Raw genomic sequence first — 17,073 nt, 5'->3', positions numbered from 1 at the left:
TTAGCACAATCAACAGTGATTACATTCACTGCCTTCAACTTTGTTGCAACGCTATTACCTAAGTGTATCTTACACTTAATTTTTATCAGTTTTCTCATTTATTAATACTACTGGATTACTTCACCTACTCTTGGAAAATAGATCACCACATGTCAAAAGAACACCAATTGGGGACTTTCATTCAACAGACAGCACTTGACACCTATGATACAGCTTGGATGTTTGTCCCCTCCAAATCTCATGCTGAAATACGATCCCTGACTTCTGCTTCCCGGTCGGAGCCACGGGTGGTGGCAAATTCAAGCCCTGCTAACCCCATGGTGTTCTTTGATGTCAGCAATGGCAGTCAGGAAGTTGGCCGCACAAAGATCAAGCTCTTTGCAGAGTTGTGCCTAAGATGGCCGAGAACTTTGCGCAGTTCTACACTAGAGAATTCAGAAAAGATGGGGTTCCAATAGGATACAAAGGAAGCACTTTCCACAGGGTCATAAAGGATTTCATGACTCAGGGTGGAGATTTTGTTACTGGAGATGGTATTGGAGTTGCCAGTAATTATGTGGAGCCATTTGCAGACAAAAATTTTAAACTTAAGACACTCAGCTCCAGGCCTGCTTTCCGTGGCAAACAGTGGTTCCAGTACAAACGGCTGTCAGTTCTTTATCACCTGCTCTAAGTGCGATTGGCTGGATGGGAAGCATATAATGTTTGGAAAACTCATCGATGGACTTCTAGTGATGAGAAAGATTGAGAATGTTCCCACAGGCCCTAACAATAAGCCCAAGCTACCTGTGGTGATCTCAAAGTGCGAGGAGATGTAGTCCAGACCAAAACTGAATTAGGCCTTCCCTTCTTCTTGGTGGTGTTCTTCAGTAAGATAATCTGGACTGGCCCCTGTGTTTGCTTCCCTACCTGCTGCGGCCCCATTTGATCAAGAGACCCTGGAAGTATCGGAAATTCAGAATCCAAGATTGTGTAAATAAAGTTTTTTCTACGTGGAAAAAAAAATATGATCCCCAGTGTTAGAGATGGGGTCTGGTGGGAGGTGTCTGGGTGTTGGAGGAGGATCCCTCATGAATGGCTTGGTGCATGCCCCATGGTAATGAGTTAAGGGGAAATCTGATTGCTATGAAGAGCCTGGTACCCACTCCCCTCTGTCTCTTGCACCCTCTCTCATTATGTGACACACCACCCTTCCCCTTTCCCTTCCACCTTCCACCATGATTGTAAGCTTCCTGAGGCCACAAAAGAAACAGATGCTGGCGCCGTGCTTCTTGTACAGCCTGCAGAACCATGAGCCAAATAAACCTTTTTTTCTTTACAAATTACCCAGCCCTAAGTATTTCTTTATGCCAGAGTAAAACAGACTAACACAGCCTACTATAAACTCTAATGATACAGGGAATAGATGTTAGTAAAAATCATCCTCAAAATCTGTAATGTAATGTTCTTGAATGAAAAGTGCCACGAATTACCCTGTGTACTACACTGAGGCTGAGAAAGGTTACAGGAACTGTTCAAGTTCTTATAACTGGAAAGAACAACCAGGAAGAAAAGTTGTCAATCTTCATGTTTAAATTTCTATATACTCCCAAATGACAAGACCTAACTAACCACATTTAAAGTCAGTTTCCAAGATGTAGTAGCCATCTATGAAAAAAAGTAAGTAATAAATCACCTAGAGCAAACACTCAAAGGCTGAGCCTCACCTGCATGTGAGGGGGATATGAGCTACCAGGAGCCTGAGCAGAAGGTATAGGTGGCGAAGCAGTGGCAGCAGGGGTTGGTGCTGGGGCCGCCTGTGGGGTAGGTGCTGGCGAGGAATCCAATGTATAATTTTTAAAAGCCTCAATATCTTCAGGCCTAAGGAAGAGAAAGAATGCATAAATATAATGGGCAGATTCAACTTTCACAAAAGTAGTCTTAAAAAATAGTCTTTAACTCCTAATTCTCAATTCTGGGTAAAATACTCCACCAAGCAATGAAGTTCCATAAATTATGAGTGCACTACTCACTTGCCAACTGTGATACAGATGATCGCTCCAATGGGAACATCCCTGGTACCTTCAGCAACAAGTATCTTTGCCATATAACACTCCTCCAGGCTCTCAAATCCAACAGTGGCTTTATCAGTTTCAACCTTTTAACACAAAAAGCAGCAGCTCAGCTTTATACTGTCGGTATGTAGTTTATTAGCTTGTGTCTAGAATTTTTCTTTTCTTGAGACAGAGAGTCTCACTCTGTCGCCAAGGCTGCAGTGCAGTGGTGCAATCTCGGCTCACTGCAACCTCCCCGTCCCACGTTCAAGCTATTCTCCTGCCTCAGTCTACCGAGTAGCTAGGATTACAGGCAGAGGCCGCCATGCCCAGCAGATTTTTGTATTTTTAGCAGAGACGGGGTTTCACCATGTTGGCCAGCTTGGCCTCTGTGTCTAGAATGATACAGTTCATGTGACGATAAGGCCACTACGACAGATTTGAAAGAAGAAATTACTTTAGAAACGCGTTGGCTAAGTATCAGTTTGGCCAGCTGCTGACAACTTATCCAACCAATCTTGTCTAACATCAAGTTGTGAAAAACACTTCAGTTTCTTAAACAAAGGGGTAACTACACATCCAGAAAGTCAATGTTCAGTCAATTCGGCAAAGCCAGTCTCTTCGAACTCATCGCCGTTATTTTAAAACAACTTACTTCTGCAATTAGGTCACCTTCGTTGATTTTGTCCCCCTCTTTTTTTTCCCAACGGGCTATGGTGCCTGCCTGCATTGTGGGGGAAAGAGAAGGCAATGGAACCTGGAAGAGAAAAAGAAGAAACATTAAATTTTTAAAGGGCTACCTAACTCTCAGTCTGGCTTAAGATTTCATTCAATTCAATTTCATGCAAAGTGTATCCAGTTCCATTACACACTGGGAACTAGGGATACCAAGGCAGTTCCTGCCCATGAGAAGTTAGTAATTTCCAGTGACAGGCTTTCTGCTCCACAGTCCTACGGGTCTCACAAAGCATGAACCTCGGCAGATAATTGCATACACCCCAGTCTTGAAGTTCCCCTTTCAACGGAATAGATCATGAGAGGGAAGCTAAGGAGCCAAAGCTGACTACTGGACAAAGGACGAAAGCAGATACTGGGAATGGTTGGAGGATCAATGAGGCCTCTCAAGGAGGATCCTGCAGGCATCCAGTCAGCTCTGAAGGACAACGGGGATCCGAGAAGGGCGGGTCTAGGGCTCACCTTCTGATGCGGGGGAAGACTGTAACAGCGGCGGCCGGGCGACCCCGAAAGCTGCAGCAGTAGGTGGTTCCGCGGCGTGGCCCCAGAGCTGGGGGTCCAGCCGCACAGTGCCCGGACCCCTCCATACCCTGTAGTCGCGCTGTTGCGACGAGCCGGAGCCGGGCCAAATCGCGAGGACACTCGTGGAGTTCCGGGTACCTCCTGCAAGGCCGTCCACCGAGCCTCGAGTCCCGCCCATGGGGCTACATTCTGGGCCCGTCGCGCACAGACGCGCCACATAGTGCCACCAACCCCCCACACCCCAACACCAACGCCGTCTCCGGAGTGACCTCTCCAACAGCAGCGCGGCTTTGCCGTCAGCCACGCCGCACAGCCGCACGTTGTCGTAAAATGGTTCCCGCAGGTTTACTCCACCCGCTCCCCAGGCCAGAAATGCGCGGCACGCAGGCTTTTCCTCTCCTGAGCGGGGACGAGGGGCACTCACGCGGCAGAGGCGTTCCAGAGGGGCCTGTGCGGGCGCAAGTTGGGGACAAATAACAGACGGAAAGGGGTGGAAAGTGGTAGGGTCCTAGGGGAGGCATCCGAAAGGGTGAGACGGGGCCTAAGACATGGGAAGGGCACGACTGAGAGGGAGGGGCCTAAAAAGGCACCGAGAAGAGGGTTAATTGCGGCCGAGTGGCCTGAGAGTCTGGGCCGAGGGGCGTGGCCAAGCTTTCTGGAAAAGCTGGAAGTGAGCCCGGGAACTGGCTAGGGCAGTGGGAGCCTCAGGCCAAAGGGCGGGGGTCTTGAAGCGCTGGGGTGGTGAAGGAGCCGGGAACCGCCCGCGAGGAAATCGAGGGGTCCAGCGTGGTGACCTCTGCTTCTGCGCATCCGAAGGGGGAAGGACTGGGCCCCGCCCCGCGCAGGCTGTACTGGTTGCAAAGATTTCATTTCAGGTTTGTAGCCCAAGTGGAAAGTGGAGTGAACAGGTGTTCCATCCAGCCAGGTGGTACGAAAGGCAGCCCAGAGGAAGAAACATTCCCGCATTCCTGTATACTGTAGCAAGATTAAGCATATTCCCTGTATAAAGATACAGGTTTACAAAACAGGTTTGTGTTACCCCCTAACACCATAGAATTCTTTTAAGTAACCAAAAGCTTCGTTATGTTTCAAATGTTTGCTACCAAAACTTAACTGTAAGCTGTTGAAGGCAGGAAGAGTGCCTGCGTGGTTCTTCCATGTAGCCTCAGAGCTTAGTATCCACTAAATAGCGGGGGCTGATTGTGTCTTTGGAATCAATGAACAAAAAGTCACCTAGACGTTTTGTTAGGTACGCTTCTCTTGTAAAGTTGTCTTTTAAATAGGAAACATATCATTTCTGAACTGAAGGTGACATTAAATAAGGAGGAAGCATATGCTGTGTATCACCGCCTCCCCAGTGTACAGATGGTTAGAGAACACCAAGAACACAAGAAGAAGTTGGAGGAAAAAATTGTTTAAAACAAGATTTTAGCCAGGAGCGGTGGTGCATGCCTGTAGTCCCAGCAATACTTGAGAGGCTGAGGTTGGGGAATCGCTTGAGCCCAAAAGTTTGAGACCAGCCTGGGCAGCATAGTGAGACAACCATCTCTAAAAAAAAAAAAATTTAAAAAAAAAAAAAATCCTAATCTTGCTAACAATTAATTTGGAAAAGTAAAACAGATTGGATATACTGTTTCATGCCTACTTAAATTGGAATGTTTAAGCAGGTACAGTTGCCTATCAGAATAGTATGTAAGCAATATAATTGAGAAATATAAAATTTCCAGATTAAATGAAAAGGCTTATTTGAAATACTATGAAGAGGAGGGCAATTATATTGTTACAATTATGTACAATTTATGAATTAACAATTGGAAGAAGCAATGGAAGAATAATTGTAATTAGTGAAAGGACTTATAAATTTTTACTATTATTTGGGGATGGAGTCTCACTGTCACCCAGGCTGGAGTGCAGTGGCATGATCCCAACTCACTGCAACCTCCACCTCCCAGGTTCAAGTGATTCTCCTGCCTCAGCCTCCCGAGTGCTGGGATTACAGGTACGTGCCACCATGCCCAGCTAATTTTGTATTTTTAGTAGATAGGGGGTTTCACCATGTTAGTAAGGCTGGTCTCAAACTCCGACTTCAGGTGATCCGCCCACCTCGGCCTCCCAAAGTGCTGAGATTACAGGGGTGAGCCACAAGCCCGTCCAGGACTTACAAATTATTATAAAAATGTTTTTGAGTTGGCTAAAATATCTTGCTGCTTTTGCTGCATTTGAACTTAATAACTGTTCACGCGTCCATGTGAAGAGATCACCAAACAGGCTTTGTGTGAGCAACAAGGCTGTCTACCTCACCTGGGTGCAGGTGGGCTGAGTCCAAAAAAGGAGTCAGCAAGGGTGATGGGATTATCATGAGTTCTTACAGGTTTTGGGATAGGCAGTGGAGTTAAGAGCAATGTTTGGGGGCAGGGGGTGAAGCTCACCAAGTGCATTCTCAAGGGTGGGGAGAATTACAAAGAAACTTCTTAAGGGTGGGGGAGATTACAAAGTACATCGATCAGTTAGGGTGGGGCAGAAACAAATCACAATGGTGGAATGTCATCAGTTAAGCTATTTTCACTTCTGTGGATCTTCAGTTGCTTCACGCCATCTGGATGTATATGTGCAGGTCGCTGGGGATATGATGGCTTAGCTTGGGCTCAGAGGCCTGACAATAACTGGATCTAAATTAGCCTTTGGTATAAAGTATGAGGTGATCTGCAGGATCTGCTGTGCACTTAGGTATGCTTGCTTAAACCCTGTTTTGCATTTTTCACAGAATAGTGAGTTTGTGCCCTGAATATAGTTTTGACTTAAGTGTAGCTAAATTATAGGAATGTATAGCTCAAACAGTCCAGAGATGGCAAGCTTACACCAAAGGTGGGCTAGGAATGTTTAGGTTTGTCAGATCAGTCCTGAGAGAACAAGCTTGAATTCTACTAAACAGATTGGATAAAGGAAATTATGGAAAAGGAGACTCAAGACTCAAAGGTTTGAAGTAGAGAGACTTAGAATGGTGGTATCACTGATACTGAGAAAGAGAAATTAGTTGGTAGTGAAAGATTTTGAGTTATGTACATATTTAATTTTAACATAATGGGATAGCAAATTAATAGTTGAAAATACATAATTGGAAATCGAAGGCACTCAGGGATAAAGAATTTAATATAGCAAACATTTAAGTTGAAGTGATAAGAGGCATTTAACAGGCAGCTTTCAAATGATTTGGGAATTCTGGTCATTTTAAATACACATTTCTGAAAGAGTTCTTAATGTTTGCATACATGACTTTTGTCATAGAGTTTATACTCTTGGGTTCTTATTTGTTTGCATGTTTACATGTAATTTCAAAATAATTGCTAAATAAATTGTCCTTGAAATAGCCTATGTACTTACACAGAAATACTAATTGTAAAATATCTGTAGCAATAAAGTAATCCTTATCTCCACTCCACATACTGAGTAAACATGCTGCCAGGGAGATCACTTGAGGAAATTTGTTTTCACTAAATGTAAATGGCTTTATTGATTAATCTCATCAATAAACACAAGTGAAAATCATTAATGATATTTAGTTTGCAAACTCCATTTTATTCATAGTTCGTGGTTTTTTAAATTAGTTCACAAATCTGGTACATACTGGCAGTTAAAACTGGTTATCACTTTCATAATCAGAAGCCTCTGGTGTAACAAAGTCTTCATGAAAACATATTGTAAAACAGGGAGAATACACAGTAATAATCTCTTTGAAAGCAATGGCTGCAAACATCCATGTTTCTAAGAAAATATAACTTTACATATATATGTATTTTAAGCAAGCTATACCTCTTACGTAAATTCAGACAGAATGAGTGTGCAATCATAATGCTTATTTTATGGAAACAGTGAAAATAATTTTAATTATGACCTAAATGCTTTTAAGTAATTACAGTCCTCTTGGATTGGATATAGAGTATAAAGATATTTTCCCTAATTTGCAACCATCCTGGTCAAAAAGAGCTGAAAAGTTGTTAAGTAGAATTGCCATAACCAAGTAAGTTTAAAACAAATTCTTCAAATTTAAAAATATAAAAATTGTAAAGTGTCCCAATCTCCCCAGCTAATTTAGGGAACTGAGCAAGAAGAGAACATTCTTCAGTTTTTAAATGACTTTTTTTTTTTTTTTTTTTTTTTGGAGATGGGGTCCTGCTCTGTAGCCTAGGCTAGAGTGCAGTGGCATGATTAGCTCACTGCAAACTCAAACTCCTGTGCTCAAGCAATCTTCCCACCTCAACCTCCTGAGTAGCTGCGACTACAGGTATGTGCCACCATCCCCAGCTACTTTTGTAATAAAATTTCTTGGTAGAGATGGAGTCTTGCTATGTTGCCCAGGTTGGTCTTGAACTCCTGGGCTCAAGCAGTCTTCCTGCATCGGCCTCCCAAAGTGCTGGGATTACAGGCATGAGCCACCACACTCAGCCTTATATGAAGATTTTTTAAGGAATTGAGCATTCAACTAAACTTGTTTTTGTGAGATGGTCATTTTGTTTTAACCTAACATGGTTTAGAGATTATTTTATGAACTCTTAAGCATTCTGATTCCTCAGTTTTCTCAAAGAAATAGAACTTTAGCAAGTAGCAAGACAAGCTACCCCACCAGTGCCACCAGGGCACAATACTATGAGTAAGTCAGGAGGCCTCCTAGAATGCAGCCAAATAGGAAATTCCAGACAGAATCAGTCTTGCATACTTCTGCTCAGAAGGCTCCTGTCGCTTTGGAAACTGGAATGAAAATCACCAACAGGATCCTCATTTTACACAGGAGTTATGAGAGGTACATCCTCTAGCAGAGATGCTTGGTCATGTACCTGTGGTATATGAGATTACCTAGCTAAAGGGGAAAAAAATGATGTCAATGTTCTCCCATGAACTCAACTTTAGCTTGTTATGGAGGCACTGAGGCCATGCAGCTCCTTTTCCAAAAGACAGAGATAAAAGCCAAATAAGGTAGAGGACTTTGGAAATTTTCTCTGAAAAGTTAAAATTCCACGTAACAGTAAGACTGTTTGCTGAGAGAAAACTGACAAGTAAAAATTGGGTTAAGAGACATTCAAGACAAACTGTATTGGAAATACAATAATGAATTTTGGCCTGATAGCCCTCATGCTGTCTTATAGCAAAACACTAAAATTCATGCAACAGAGAAACTGGTGACATGAGGACTTTTTCTCCAGACTTCTTGGGGAAAAACTGAGAGAATATACTATTTTCTTCTGTTTGCTTTCGAAATGAATTCTTTCTTTTGGCTGACTTTCCCAAACTTGCCCAATCGTTTCTGATGAAAAATTCTTCAATAGGAAAAGACCAGGTAAATTTACATGAAAGACATCAAGTGTCTTTTGAGCTCCTTCATTCTGCCAGAGGAGCAATCAACTGGATTACACAAAACTACCTTCACAACTAAAACAGGTAGAGTTGGAACAGGAATTAGTTGTCATTAGTATACTCGTAATAAAATAAAGCTTGTTCTGAAACCACAAGGCGTGGTAAGAAGAGACTGTATAAAAGCTACTGGGTTCTCTAGAAAATGGATACAGTATACAGAATGTGAGAAGATACAGAACTCACACTCCAGTTATAAAAATAGACATGGTTCTCAGACAAAAAGCAAATGAGTACAAAAGAATTCTCCAAACATGAACTATTTTTAAAAGACACATCTATATAAAACAACAAGATGTCATCTCAGAGCTCTAAAGAGGAGTTTGTTGAGTGAGCCAGGGAGTGAAAAGGGGAGATGAATTGGAGACAGACAGGTCAAGAACCCAGAAGGGATGTGTCCTACTCTTGTGTTTGGCAGTGTACATTGGAGGTCACAGGCAGACAGACTGCTTTTGGTAATACATAATATAAATAATAATGGCTGATTGGTTGATGGTGCTTGATGGATGAATGAGAAAACCCAGGTTATCAAATAATCTCTGCAGTTGAACTGTTAGCTTCTTCACTTGACAATGTTGCACATGAGAAATGATTCTAGGTTTTTTTTACCCAGAATGATCCCTGCCATTCACAACTCATGCTCCACGCCCCATGGTTTCTATTGTGCCCTAAAGGATCAGCCTAGACTAAATACATAAATAGAAAATAACTGGCCTTGAAATGAGGAGGGGCAGACAAGTATTTCATGCTCAGTACTTATAAATCACAAAGAAATGCTGAAATTAATGGTCTGTCTCCTTTTACTACAAAGGAGATGCCATGAGTTAAAGTCATGAAACAAAGAAAGTCAAAAAGACATGGGTAGCAGCACCTTTCCATACCCGCCTGGATTTTCAAGGAGCTTTTCACTCCTTAGGCCTTTCAAACACAAAGTTCATCAGTTTGAAGAAAAAGAAATGGCTCTAAAGTTAGAGAGTCCCCAGAGAAAACTAACAGTACATAATAGGCCCTATGTGGGCAAAAGGACAAGCTGCAGAACCAGTTAAGACAGAAGAGGCAGCCCAAGGTCTTACTAAATTACAGTTTTAGCATAGTGTAGCACAATATGGGCAGCCCTTTTTCCATCCAAGCAACAATTCAGCACCATCCATGTCCGGTTCAAAAGATTACTGAAGACTGGGCTTTCATCTTTGGTACCACCTCATGAGTTATTCTTGGTTTGCAGTAGGTTCAAAGAAACAGAAAAGCTGGTACCTTTGCCTTGTCTGTGAGTACAAACGCTGGGACTCTGATTGCTGCAACCATTGAGGCCAATTAAAATAATACTGTAACACACAGGAGTGATGCATCCAATTCCTAGTTTCCAGATAATAGCAGCCATGCCCCTATAGAGGCGGGATCATCCATCCCCATCGTTTAAGGCCTTCGGTTTGTTGTCCTCAGAGTAGAATTTAGTACACTGTGTTCCCACGGACAAGGAACTCCAGATGAACCCATGGTCTACATTTGGACAGAATTTTAAGTACCAGATATGCCAGGCACAGAAATAGGACTGACCTGTGGCCATCATACTTGGAGAAGCTTCTGTTTTGGCATACAAACTAGAAACTTCTTAGCGTATTCTGGTTTTAGTTCCCTTTCCTGAGTGAAGCAGCCAGGGAGTGACCAGGTTCCATAAGCCCTCAATCTGATACTTGGCATTAATTCTCTCCATGGTCTTCTTCCACCCAAGCTACAATTTTCCCTTCCCATCCAGGGATGGCATCATCATCATGGAAAATCTAGAGGAAAAAAAAAAAAGCCACAAGGAAAAACAGGGAATCTCACTAAACAATTGCTGCTAATAAAAATAAGACCTTGAACATATAGAAGAAAGCCTTGAGTTAAGAGTCTATGTCCTTTTGGTCTTTTCCCTAGAACTGCAACTGATATTTTATTTTTTTCTTAGATCCAGACCTATGAAATGGTTTTAAAAAATCCCTAATACTACTTTGCTCATAGAGATTTGTAAGAATTAATAAACTGGCCGGGCGCGGTGGCTCAAGCCTGTAATCCCAGCACTTTGGGAGGCCGAGACGGGCGGATCACGAGGTCAGGAGATCAAGACCATCCTGGCTAACACGGTGAAACCCCATCTCTACTAAAAAATACAAAAAAAAACTAGCCGGGCGAGGTGGCGGGCGCCTGTAGTCCCAGCTACTCGGGAGGCTGAGGCAGGAGAATGGCGTAAACCCGGGAGGCGGAGCTTGCAGTGAGCTGAGATCCGGCCACTGCACTCCAGCCTGGGCAACAGAGCCAGACTCCCTCTCAAAAAAAAAAAAAAAAAAAAAAAGAATAAATTACCAATCACAAAGTACTTTGGGCTTCTTAGAGAAAAGAAGTAGTGTAAGTATTTTAAAAATGAGAAAGTAGAAAATTTAGGTACCAGGCAATATAAAGAAAGGGTGGGGGCCGGGCGCGGTGGCTCACGCCTGTAATCCCAGCACTTTGGGAGGCCGAGGCGGGCGGATCACAAGGTCAGGAGATCGAGACCACGGTGAAACCCCGTCTCTACTAAAAATACAAAAAATTAGCCGGGCGCGGTGGCGGGCGCCTGTAGTCCCAGCTACTCGGGAGGCTGAGGCAGGAGAATGGCGTGAACCCGGGAGGCGGAGCTTGCAGTGAGCCGAGATCGCGCCACTGCACTCCAGCCTGGGCGACAGAGCGAGACTCCGTCTCAAAAAACAAACAAACAAAAAAATAAAGAAAGGGTGGGGAAGAAAGACTCAACATATTTCTCAGATGGCAGTTATTTTCATTAATTCATTCAACTCATTTCCTAAGCCACTAATAAAACAGGGTTATTAAAACATTTCACTGAGGAAATGTTTACAAAATAAAATTTTACTTTTTCTATAATAACTTTTTTCATTCTGTAACTGCAGTGAATCCACTTGTAATACTATATAACCCAGAACTGTATTCCCCCCAAAAAGTCTGTCTTTGACAAATGGATTAGAAAGAGACGCGTAGGCTAAGAAAATACTTACTCAAGGACTTGGGCATAAGCATACATAACTCCCTAGAAGTTCCTTGATTTCATCATGAGAAATACACAGTTCCATATATCCATGCCTGTTTATTTTGCTCTACATAGGAAGCAAGAAGTTTTCTAAGATTTGGCTACAGATGGAAAATTATTTATTGTCTTAGGTTCTTTATTTTCCCTAACAAAATAATTTAAAATAAAAATTATATCCAAGTTCTTAGTCAAATGATGAAGTCCTACAACTAAAGAACCTATCAACATCTTGGCCTATTCTATGACCACTTGTCTAGGGTAATCAGACCATGGTCTGAAGCTCTGGCAAATTCCTCCGACGTGGTCAGGGAATTCATGTACTTCTGGACACCAGTGCTTGAACAGGAGGCTTCAGGGTTCAGAAAGAAACAATACCATACAGACTCCCCAGAGATTCTTTACCTCCTCTTTGACAGTGCCAAACTCAGGATCCAGTGCTTTGAAGTGATACCGGTGATTCCCTTCCCGATCAATAGCTGCTTTAAAATCCTTTAGCGTCACCTCCTCCAACCTGCAACACAAAGAGACAGCACTAACATAGACTGTTGATCAATAGCTGGAAAGATAAGATGTTAACTTTAAACCCAGCCCCCTGCCAAAGTCAATAAGCAGAAATAGCCCCTGATTAGGTCACTGCCCCTGATAACCCAGATGACTAAAACAGCAGAGGCTGGAGAACCTGTCATCACTAGGGAATGAAAACAGTATTAAATATGGGGTGATGTGAGAATTTAAAATTGACTTATTGCTTCAGGAGCCAAATCACTTTTCTCTGGAAATAAGACATAAAGTCCCTGAAATCAAATTTGTTGAATAACCATAAACATATCAAAGTTCTCTTGATTTTCTTCTTTGCTACAATATCCCAATTCTCTAGGATGGTAGAATCAAATCAAGTATCACCATCTTTATCCCTCTATCTTTAGGAAGCTGGCATCTAACCCAGACCAAATAAGCAGACTGTCTAGGTAAGGAAAATCCTATAACCTCTCTCAATAGTTGGTTGCAGAGTTTAAATATTTTTATTTCAAAACTATTTCCCTTAAAAGGAAGCACATTAACTTTTTGGAAGGTTTTCAACATAATTTCTCAATAGGGATTAGTTGCAGTCATTGAATAGTAACAAAGATCAATTAGTCATAGTCCTGGAGTGAGTGTCAGGCTGCAATCCATTGTATCAGCAGGAGCTATTTTGAACACTTAAAAAAAAAAAAAATTTTTTTTCCAAATGCAGAGCAATATTTGCATAGTTATCAGGATTGGAAGTGCTATTGTTGTACCTGTACCTAGTAGTAGATCATGACTTGTCTTTTATAATACCACTGAATAGTGGCAAAGCTGAAACTAGAATCTCTATCTCTCTGGCTCATCTCACTATAGTGAGATCTAACTATACTGCTTCTCAGACACCTTCCAGCTGCTCATATGGGCAGTAACTAATGAGGTTCTGCCTTCCTTTCCTTCTTTACAGTGAAGTATAATGATCCCAGAATCTCACCTCTTTGGTATATTGACCATGAAGGGCGTAAGTGACCGGTCAGTGAAATAGAGCACTTTAGTACAGGTGCTGCTGACAGTTGGAGAGCTCTGTGAGTGAGGCAACTCTACAATGAGAAAGAGACTCTGGTTAGAACATTCATTTGCTCCAAACCACCCGTCTGCAGTTATTCAAAATGTTCCGGGAGAACAAAGCTGCCTGAGGTCACAGCCCACAGCTCTCACACCCTTGCCAAACACCATGTCCATATGCTATGATTGCCTAGGACCACGAGCACGACTTGCTTCAGACATGGACACTATCACGAGGACTGATCATTCCTCACTCATAGTAGGGGAACAGCAACTGATAAAACAGGTGTCATTGCTAAAGATCAAAAAAGGACAGAGAAACATGGCAAGATTTCAGCCAGGGAGGGCAGACACACAGCAGAAGCTGTAGACTCTGCTAATATTTAGGTTTTGGGGGTTCGTAGTAGAGAATACTCATGTAGCTCATAGAAAGAAAAGTCGATAGGAACAAGAACCACAGAAGCAAAGCAACCTTAGAAACTCAGATCCCAGGGGGCTCATGCTCCCAGTCTAAGAGGTACAGAACCTTAGCAACTTCAGATTTATAGTGTTGATGCCATAGTCTTTAACACAGGTTTCTTGATACACTTTTTTTTTTTTTTTTTTTAAAGACAGGGTATAGCCAGTTGCAGTGACTCACGCCTGTATTTTCCAACACTTTGGGAGGCCGACGCGGGTGGATCACGAGGTCAGGAGTTCAAGAACAGCCTGGCCAACATGGTGAAACCCCGTCTCTACTAAAAATACAAAGGTTAGCTGGGCGTGGTGGCGCACGCCTGTAATCCCAGTTACTTGGGAGGGTGAGGCAGAGAACTGCTTGAACCCGGGAGGTGGAGGTTGCAGTGAGCCGAGATGGCAACACTGCACTCCAGCCTGGGTGATAGAGCGACACTCCGTCCCCCCAGCAAAAAAAAAAAAAAGACAGTCTCGCTCTATCGCCCAGGCTAGAGTGCAGTGGCACAATCTCAGCTCGCTGCAACCTCCACCTCCCGGGTTTAAGTCATTCTTGTGCCTCAGCCTCCCGAGTAGCTGGGATAACAGGTGTGTGCCACCATGCCCAGCTAATTTTTGTATTTTTAGTAGAGACAAGGTTTTGCCATGTTGGCCAGACTGGTCTTGAACTCCCTGCCTCAAGTAATCCACCCACTTTGGCCTCCCAAACTATTGGGATTACGGGCATGGGCCACTGCACCTGGACTGTCTCTATCTTTTAAAAAGGTACTTTTGGAAAAGTATGAGTCCTTGTAATTATGACTTTCATAGGAGAAATGACAAATCAGAAACTTTTATCAAAAACTAATAACTAAACTGTTACTAAAATATCTCCTGCTATTCCACCTATACTGATCTTCCTCTTAACTTATTCTAGGTAGTCAGATTTGCAGCCACAGAACAGTAGTTCTGGGAGGGGGTTTAAAATAAGGAGTATGAAGGATGAATTAATAGAAGGGAAAAAGACAAAGGAACTTCACCTCTGTACAGAAATGGCATTCAGTCTGTTTTCAGAGTTTTTCTTCAAAGAATGCCAATTGGCCAGGCGCGGTGGCTCACGCCTGTAATCCTAGCACTTTGGGAGGTCAAAGTGGGCAGACTGCCTGAGCTCAGGAGTTCAAGACCAGCCTGGGCAACACGGTGAAACCCCGTCTCTACTAAAATATAAAAAATTAGCCAGGTGTGGTGGCGTGCGCCTGTAGTTCCAGCTACTTGGGAGGCTGAGGCAGGAGAATCGCTTGAACCCGGGAGGCAGAGATTGCAGTGAGCCGAGATCGAGCCACTGCATTCAAGCCTTGGTGACAAAGTGAAACTCCGTCTCCAAAAAAAAAAGAATGCCAATTATTGTAACCTACATGCCGTAATTCTCCTTTGCCCCAGCATCTAGCACAGTGCCCAGCACACAGTGGTTGTTGAATAAATAAAATATTCACTTTTAACATTAAAGCTATATATTTAATTCATTCATTCAGCAAACATTTATTGAGTACCTACTGTGTGTTCGATTTGAGAATATAAAAATCAACTATATGTGGTCTCCAACCTCCAAGAGTTTATCATTTAGTATGGATGATAAATACAATTACAAATAATTACAATACACTAAAATCAGATTTCTACAAGCTGTATTGGAAGACTGAAGATGACCAGGTTAATTTCTCCTGGAACAGGTCAGGAAGGGCCCATGGTTGGAGAGTCCTTTTTAAAAGCACCTTTTAGAAATCATAAGATACAGAAGTTGAAAAGAGTATTCCAAGAAGAGGGAAGGACAGGTGCAGAAGCATGAAATGGGATCATATATTTATAAAACTGTAGGTGAATTACTAAGGCTGGAGCATAATGAATACATCGGGAAGTTGTGAGGTAATTAAGTAGGCAGAGGCCAGATCACAAAAGACTGTGACAGGGTAAGAGTTCAGGATGTTAGTCTTAAGCTATGGAAAGTTACTAAAAGGTAGTGATATGATTAGACAGGCATTTTAGAAAAGTTGATCTCACGGCAAAGTATGGATTGGATGGGCCAAACTGGAAACCAGAAATCCCGTGCGGTAGTTTAGGTGTTTGTCCCCCGACACCTCATGTTGAAAGTCGATCCCCAATGTTGGAGGTGGGGCCTAATGGCAAGTGTTTGGGTCATGGAGGCAGATTCCTCAAGACTAGATTAATGCCCTCCCTGGGGAGGAGGAATGAGTACTTACCCATTAGTTCCCACAAAACTGCTTGTTAAAAACAGCCTGGCACCTCCCTCCACTCTCTTGCTTCCTCTCGCCATGTAATCTCAGCACATGCCAACTCCCATTTGCCTTCTGCCGTGAGTGGAAGAGGATTGAGGCTTTCACCAGATGCCCACCTTCCAGCCAGCAGAATTGTGAGCCAAACAAACCTCTTTTCCTCCTAAGTTACCTAGCCTCAGGTATTCCTTTATGGCAACACTCAACTGACTAAGACATCCTGTTAAGAGGCAATGAAAACAATCTGACACATGATGATAGGAAAGATGTAGCCCTGGAGCCGGAGTAGGGATGGATTTGAAAGACCTTTAGAAAGTCAAAGTCTTAGTACTAGGGACATAGTTGAACACAGGGTGTATAAAAGGGAAAAGTAAACAATGACTGAGATTTACAACCTGGGAAGACAGATACATAGTAATACCATTACCTAAGACGGGAACACAAGCTGAATTATGTCATCTCGTTATTCATTTTATTTTTTTTTATTTTTATTTTTTTTGAGACGGAGTCTCGCTCTGTCGCCCAGGCTGGAGTGCAGTGGCCGGATCTCGGCTCACTGCAAGCTCCGCCTCCCGGGTTCACGCCATTCTCCTGCCTCAGCCTCCCGAGTAGCTGGGACTACAGGTACCCGCCACCTCACCCGGCTAGTTTTTTGTATTTTTTAGTAGAGATAGGGTTTCACCGTGTTAGCCAGGATGGTCTCGATCTCCTGACCTCGTGATCCACCCGTCTCGGCCTCCCAAAGTGCTGGGATTACAGGCTTGAGCCACCGCGCCCGGCCTCATTATTCATTTTAAATGTTTACTGGGTGCCTTATTATGTATCAAGTATTAGAGATACACAAATAAATTAGATATAATCCCCACCCTTAAGGAGCTCAAAAGTCTAGTGGAGTGAGATAGCAAAACAGTTACAATACAATAAAATAAATATGAAAATAATATTGCCATGGACTGAATTGTGTCCCACCACCAAATTCATATGTTGAAGCCCTTATCTGCTATTTGACTGTATTGGAGATAGG

General features: G+C 42.9%; 2 protein-coding genes and 1 pseudogene across 10 annotated transcripts in view; 1 reads left to right on the top strand and 2 right to left on the bottom strand.

Moving 5' to 3' along the window:
• LOC105493615 (dihydrolipoamide S-acetyltransferase) overlaps positions 1-3,581 on the bottom strand; it is a 37,699-nt gene extending 34,118 nt beyond the window's left edge. The window contains exons 1-4 of one of the 3 annotated variants that reach the window (XM_011761410.3): positions 3,231-3,581; positions 2,689-2,790; positions 2,013-2,137; positions 1,707-1,860 (exon numbers count right to left, since the gene is read on the bottom strand). In XM_011761410.3, coding sequence (XP_011759712.2) covers positions 1,707-1,860; positions 2,013-2,137; positions 2,689-2,790; positions 3,231-3,509 — 660 coding nt within the window. In that variant the 5' untranslated portion in view covers positions 3,510-3,581. The remainder of the gene's footprint in view (positions 1-1,706; positions 1,861-2,012; positions 2,138-2,688; positions 2,791-3,230) is intronic. The other 2 variants (XM_071075955.1, XM_071075956.1) reach the window with 2 other exon arrangements.
• LOC112428832 (peptidyl-prolyl cis-trans isomerase H pseudogene) lies at positions 383-818 on the top strand (annotated as a pseudogene).
• A 3,259-nt stretch (positions 3,582-6,840) lies between the features above and the next one.
• The window catches only part of LOC105493620 (DIX domain containing 1), a 101,135-nt gene continuing 90,902 nt past the window's right edge, over positions 6,841-17,073 (bottom strand). For all 7 annotated transcript variants that reach the window (XM_071075950.1, XM_071075952.1, XM_071075953.1 and 4 more), the window contains 3 exons: positions 13,256-13,361; positions 12,160-12,268; positions 6,841-10,477 (listed from right to left, as the gene is read on the bottom strand). In XM_071075950.1, coding sequence (XP_070932051.1) covers positions 10,397-10,477; positions 12,160-12,268; positions 13,256-13,361 — 296 coding nt within the window. In that variant the 3' untranslated portion in view covers positions 6,841-10,396. The remainder of the gene's footprint in view (positions 10,478-12,159; positions 12,269-13,255; positions 13,362-17,073) is intronic.

Source organism: Macaca nemestrina, chromosome 12 (genome assembly GCF_043159975.1).
Source record: "Macaca nemestrina isolate mMacNem1 chromosome 12, mMacNem.hap1, whole genome shotgun sequence".
In the NCBI taxonomy this organism is placed as follows: Eukaryota; Metazoa; Chordata; class Mammalia; order Primates; family Cercopithecidae; genus Macaca; species Macaca nemestrina.
The sequence above is the reverse complement of the archived record's forward strand: the minus strand, read 5'-3'. Positions and strand labels throughout refer to the sequence as shown.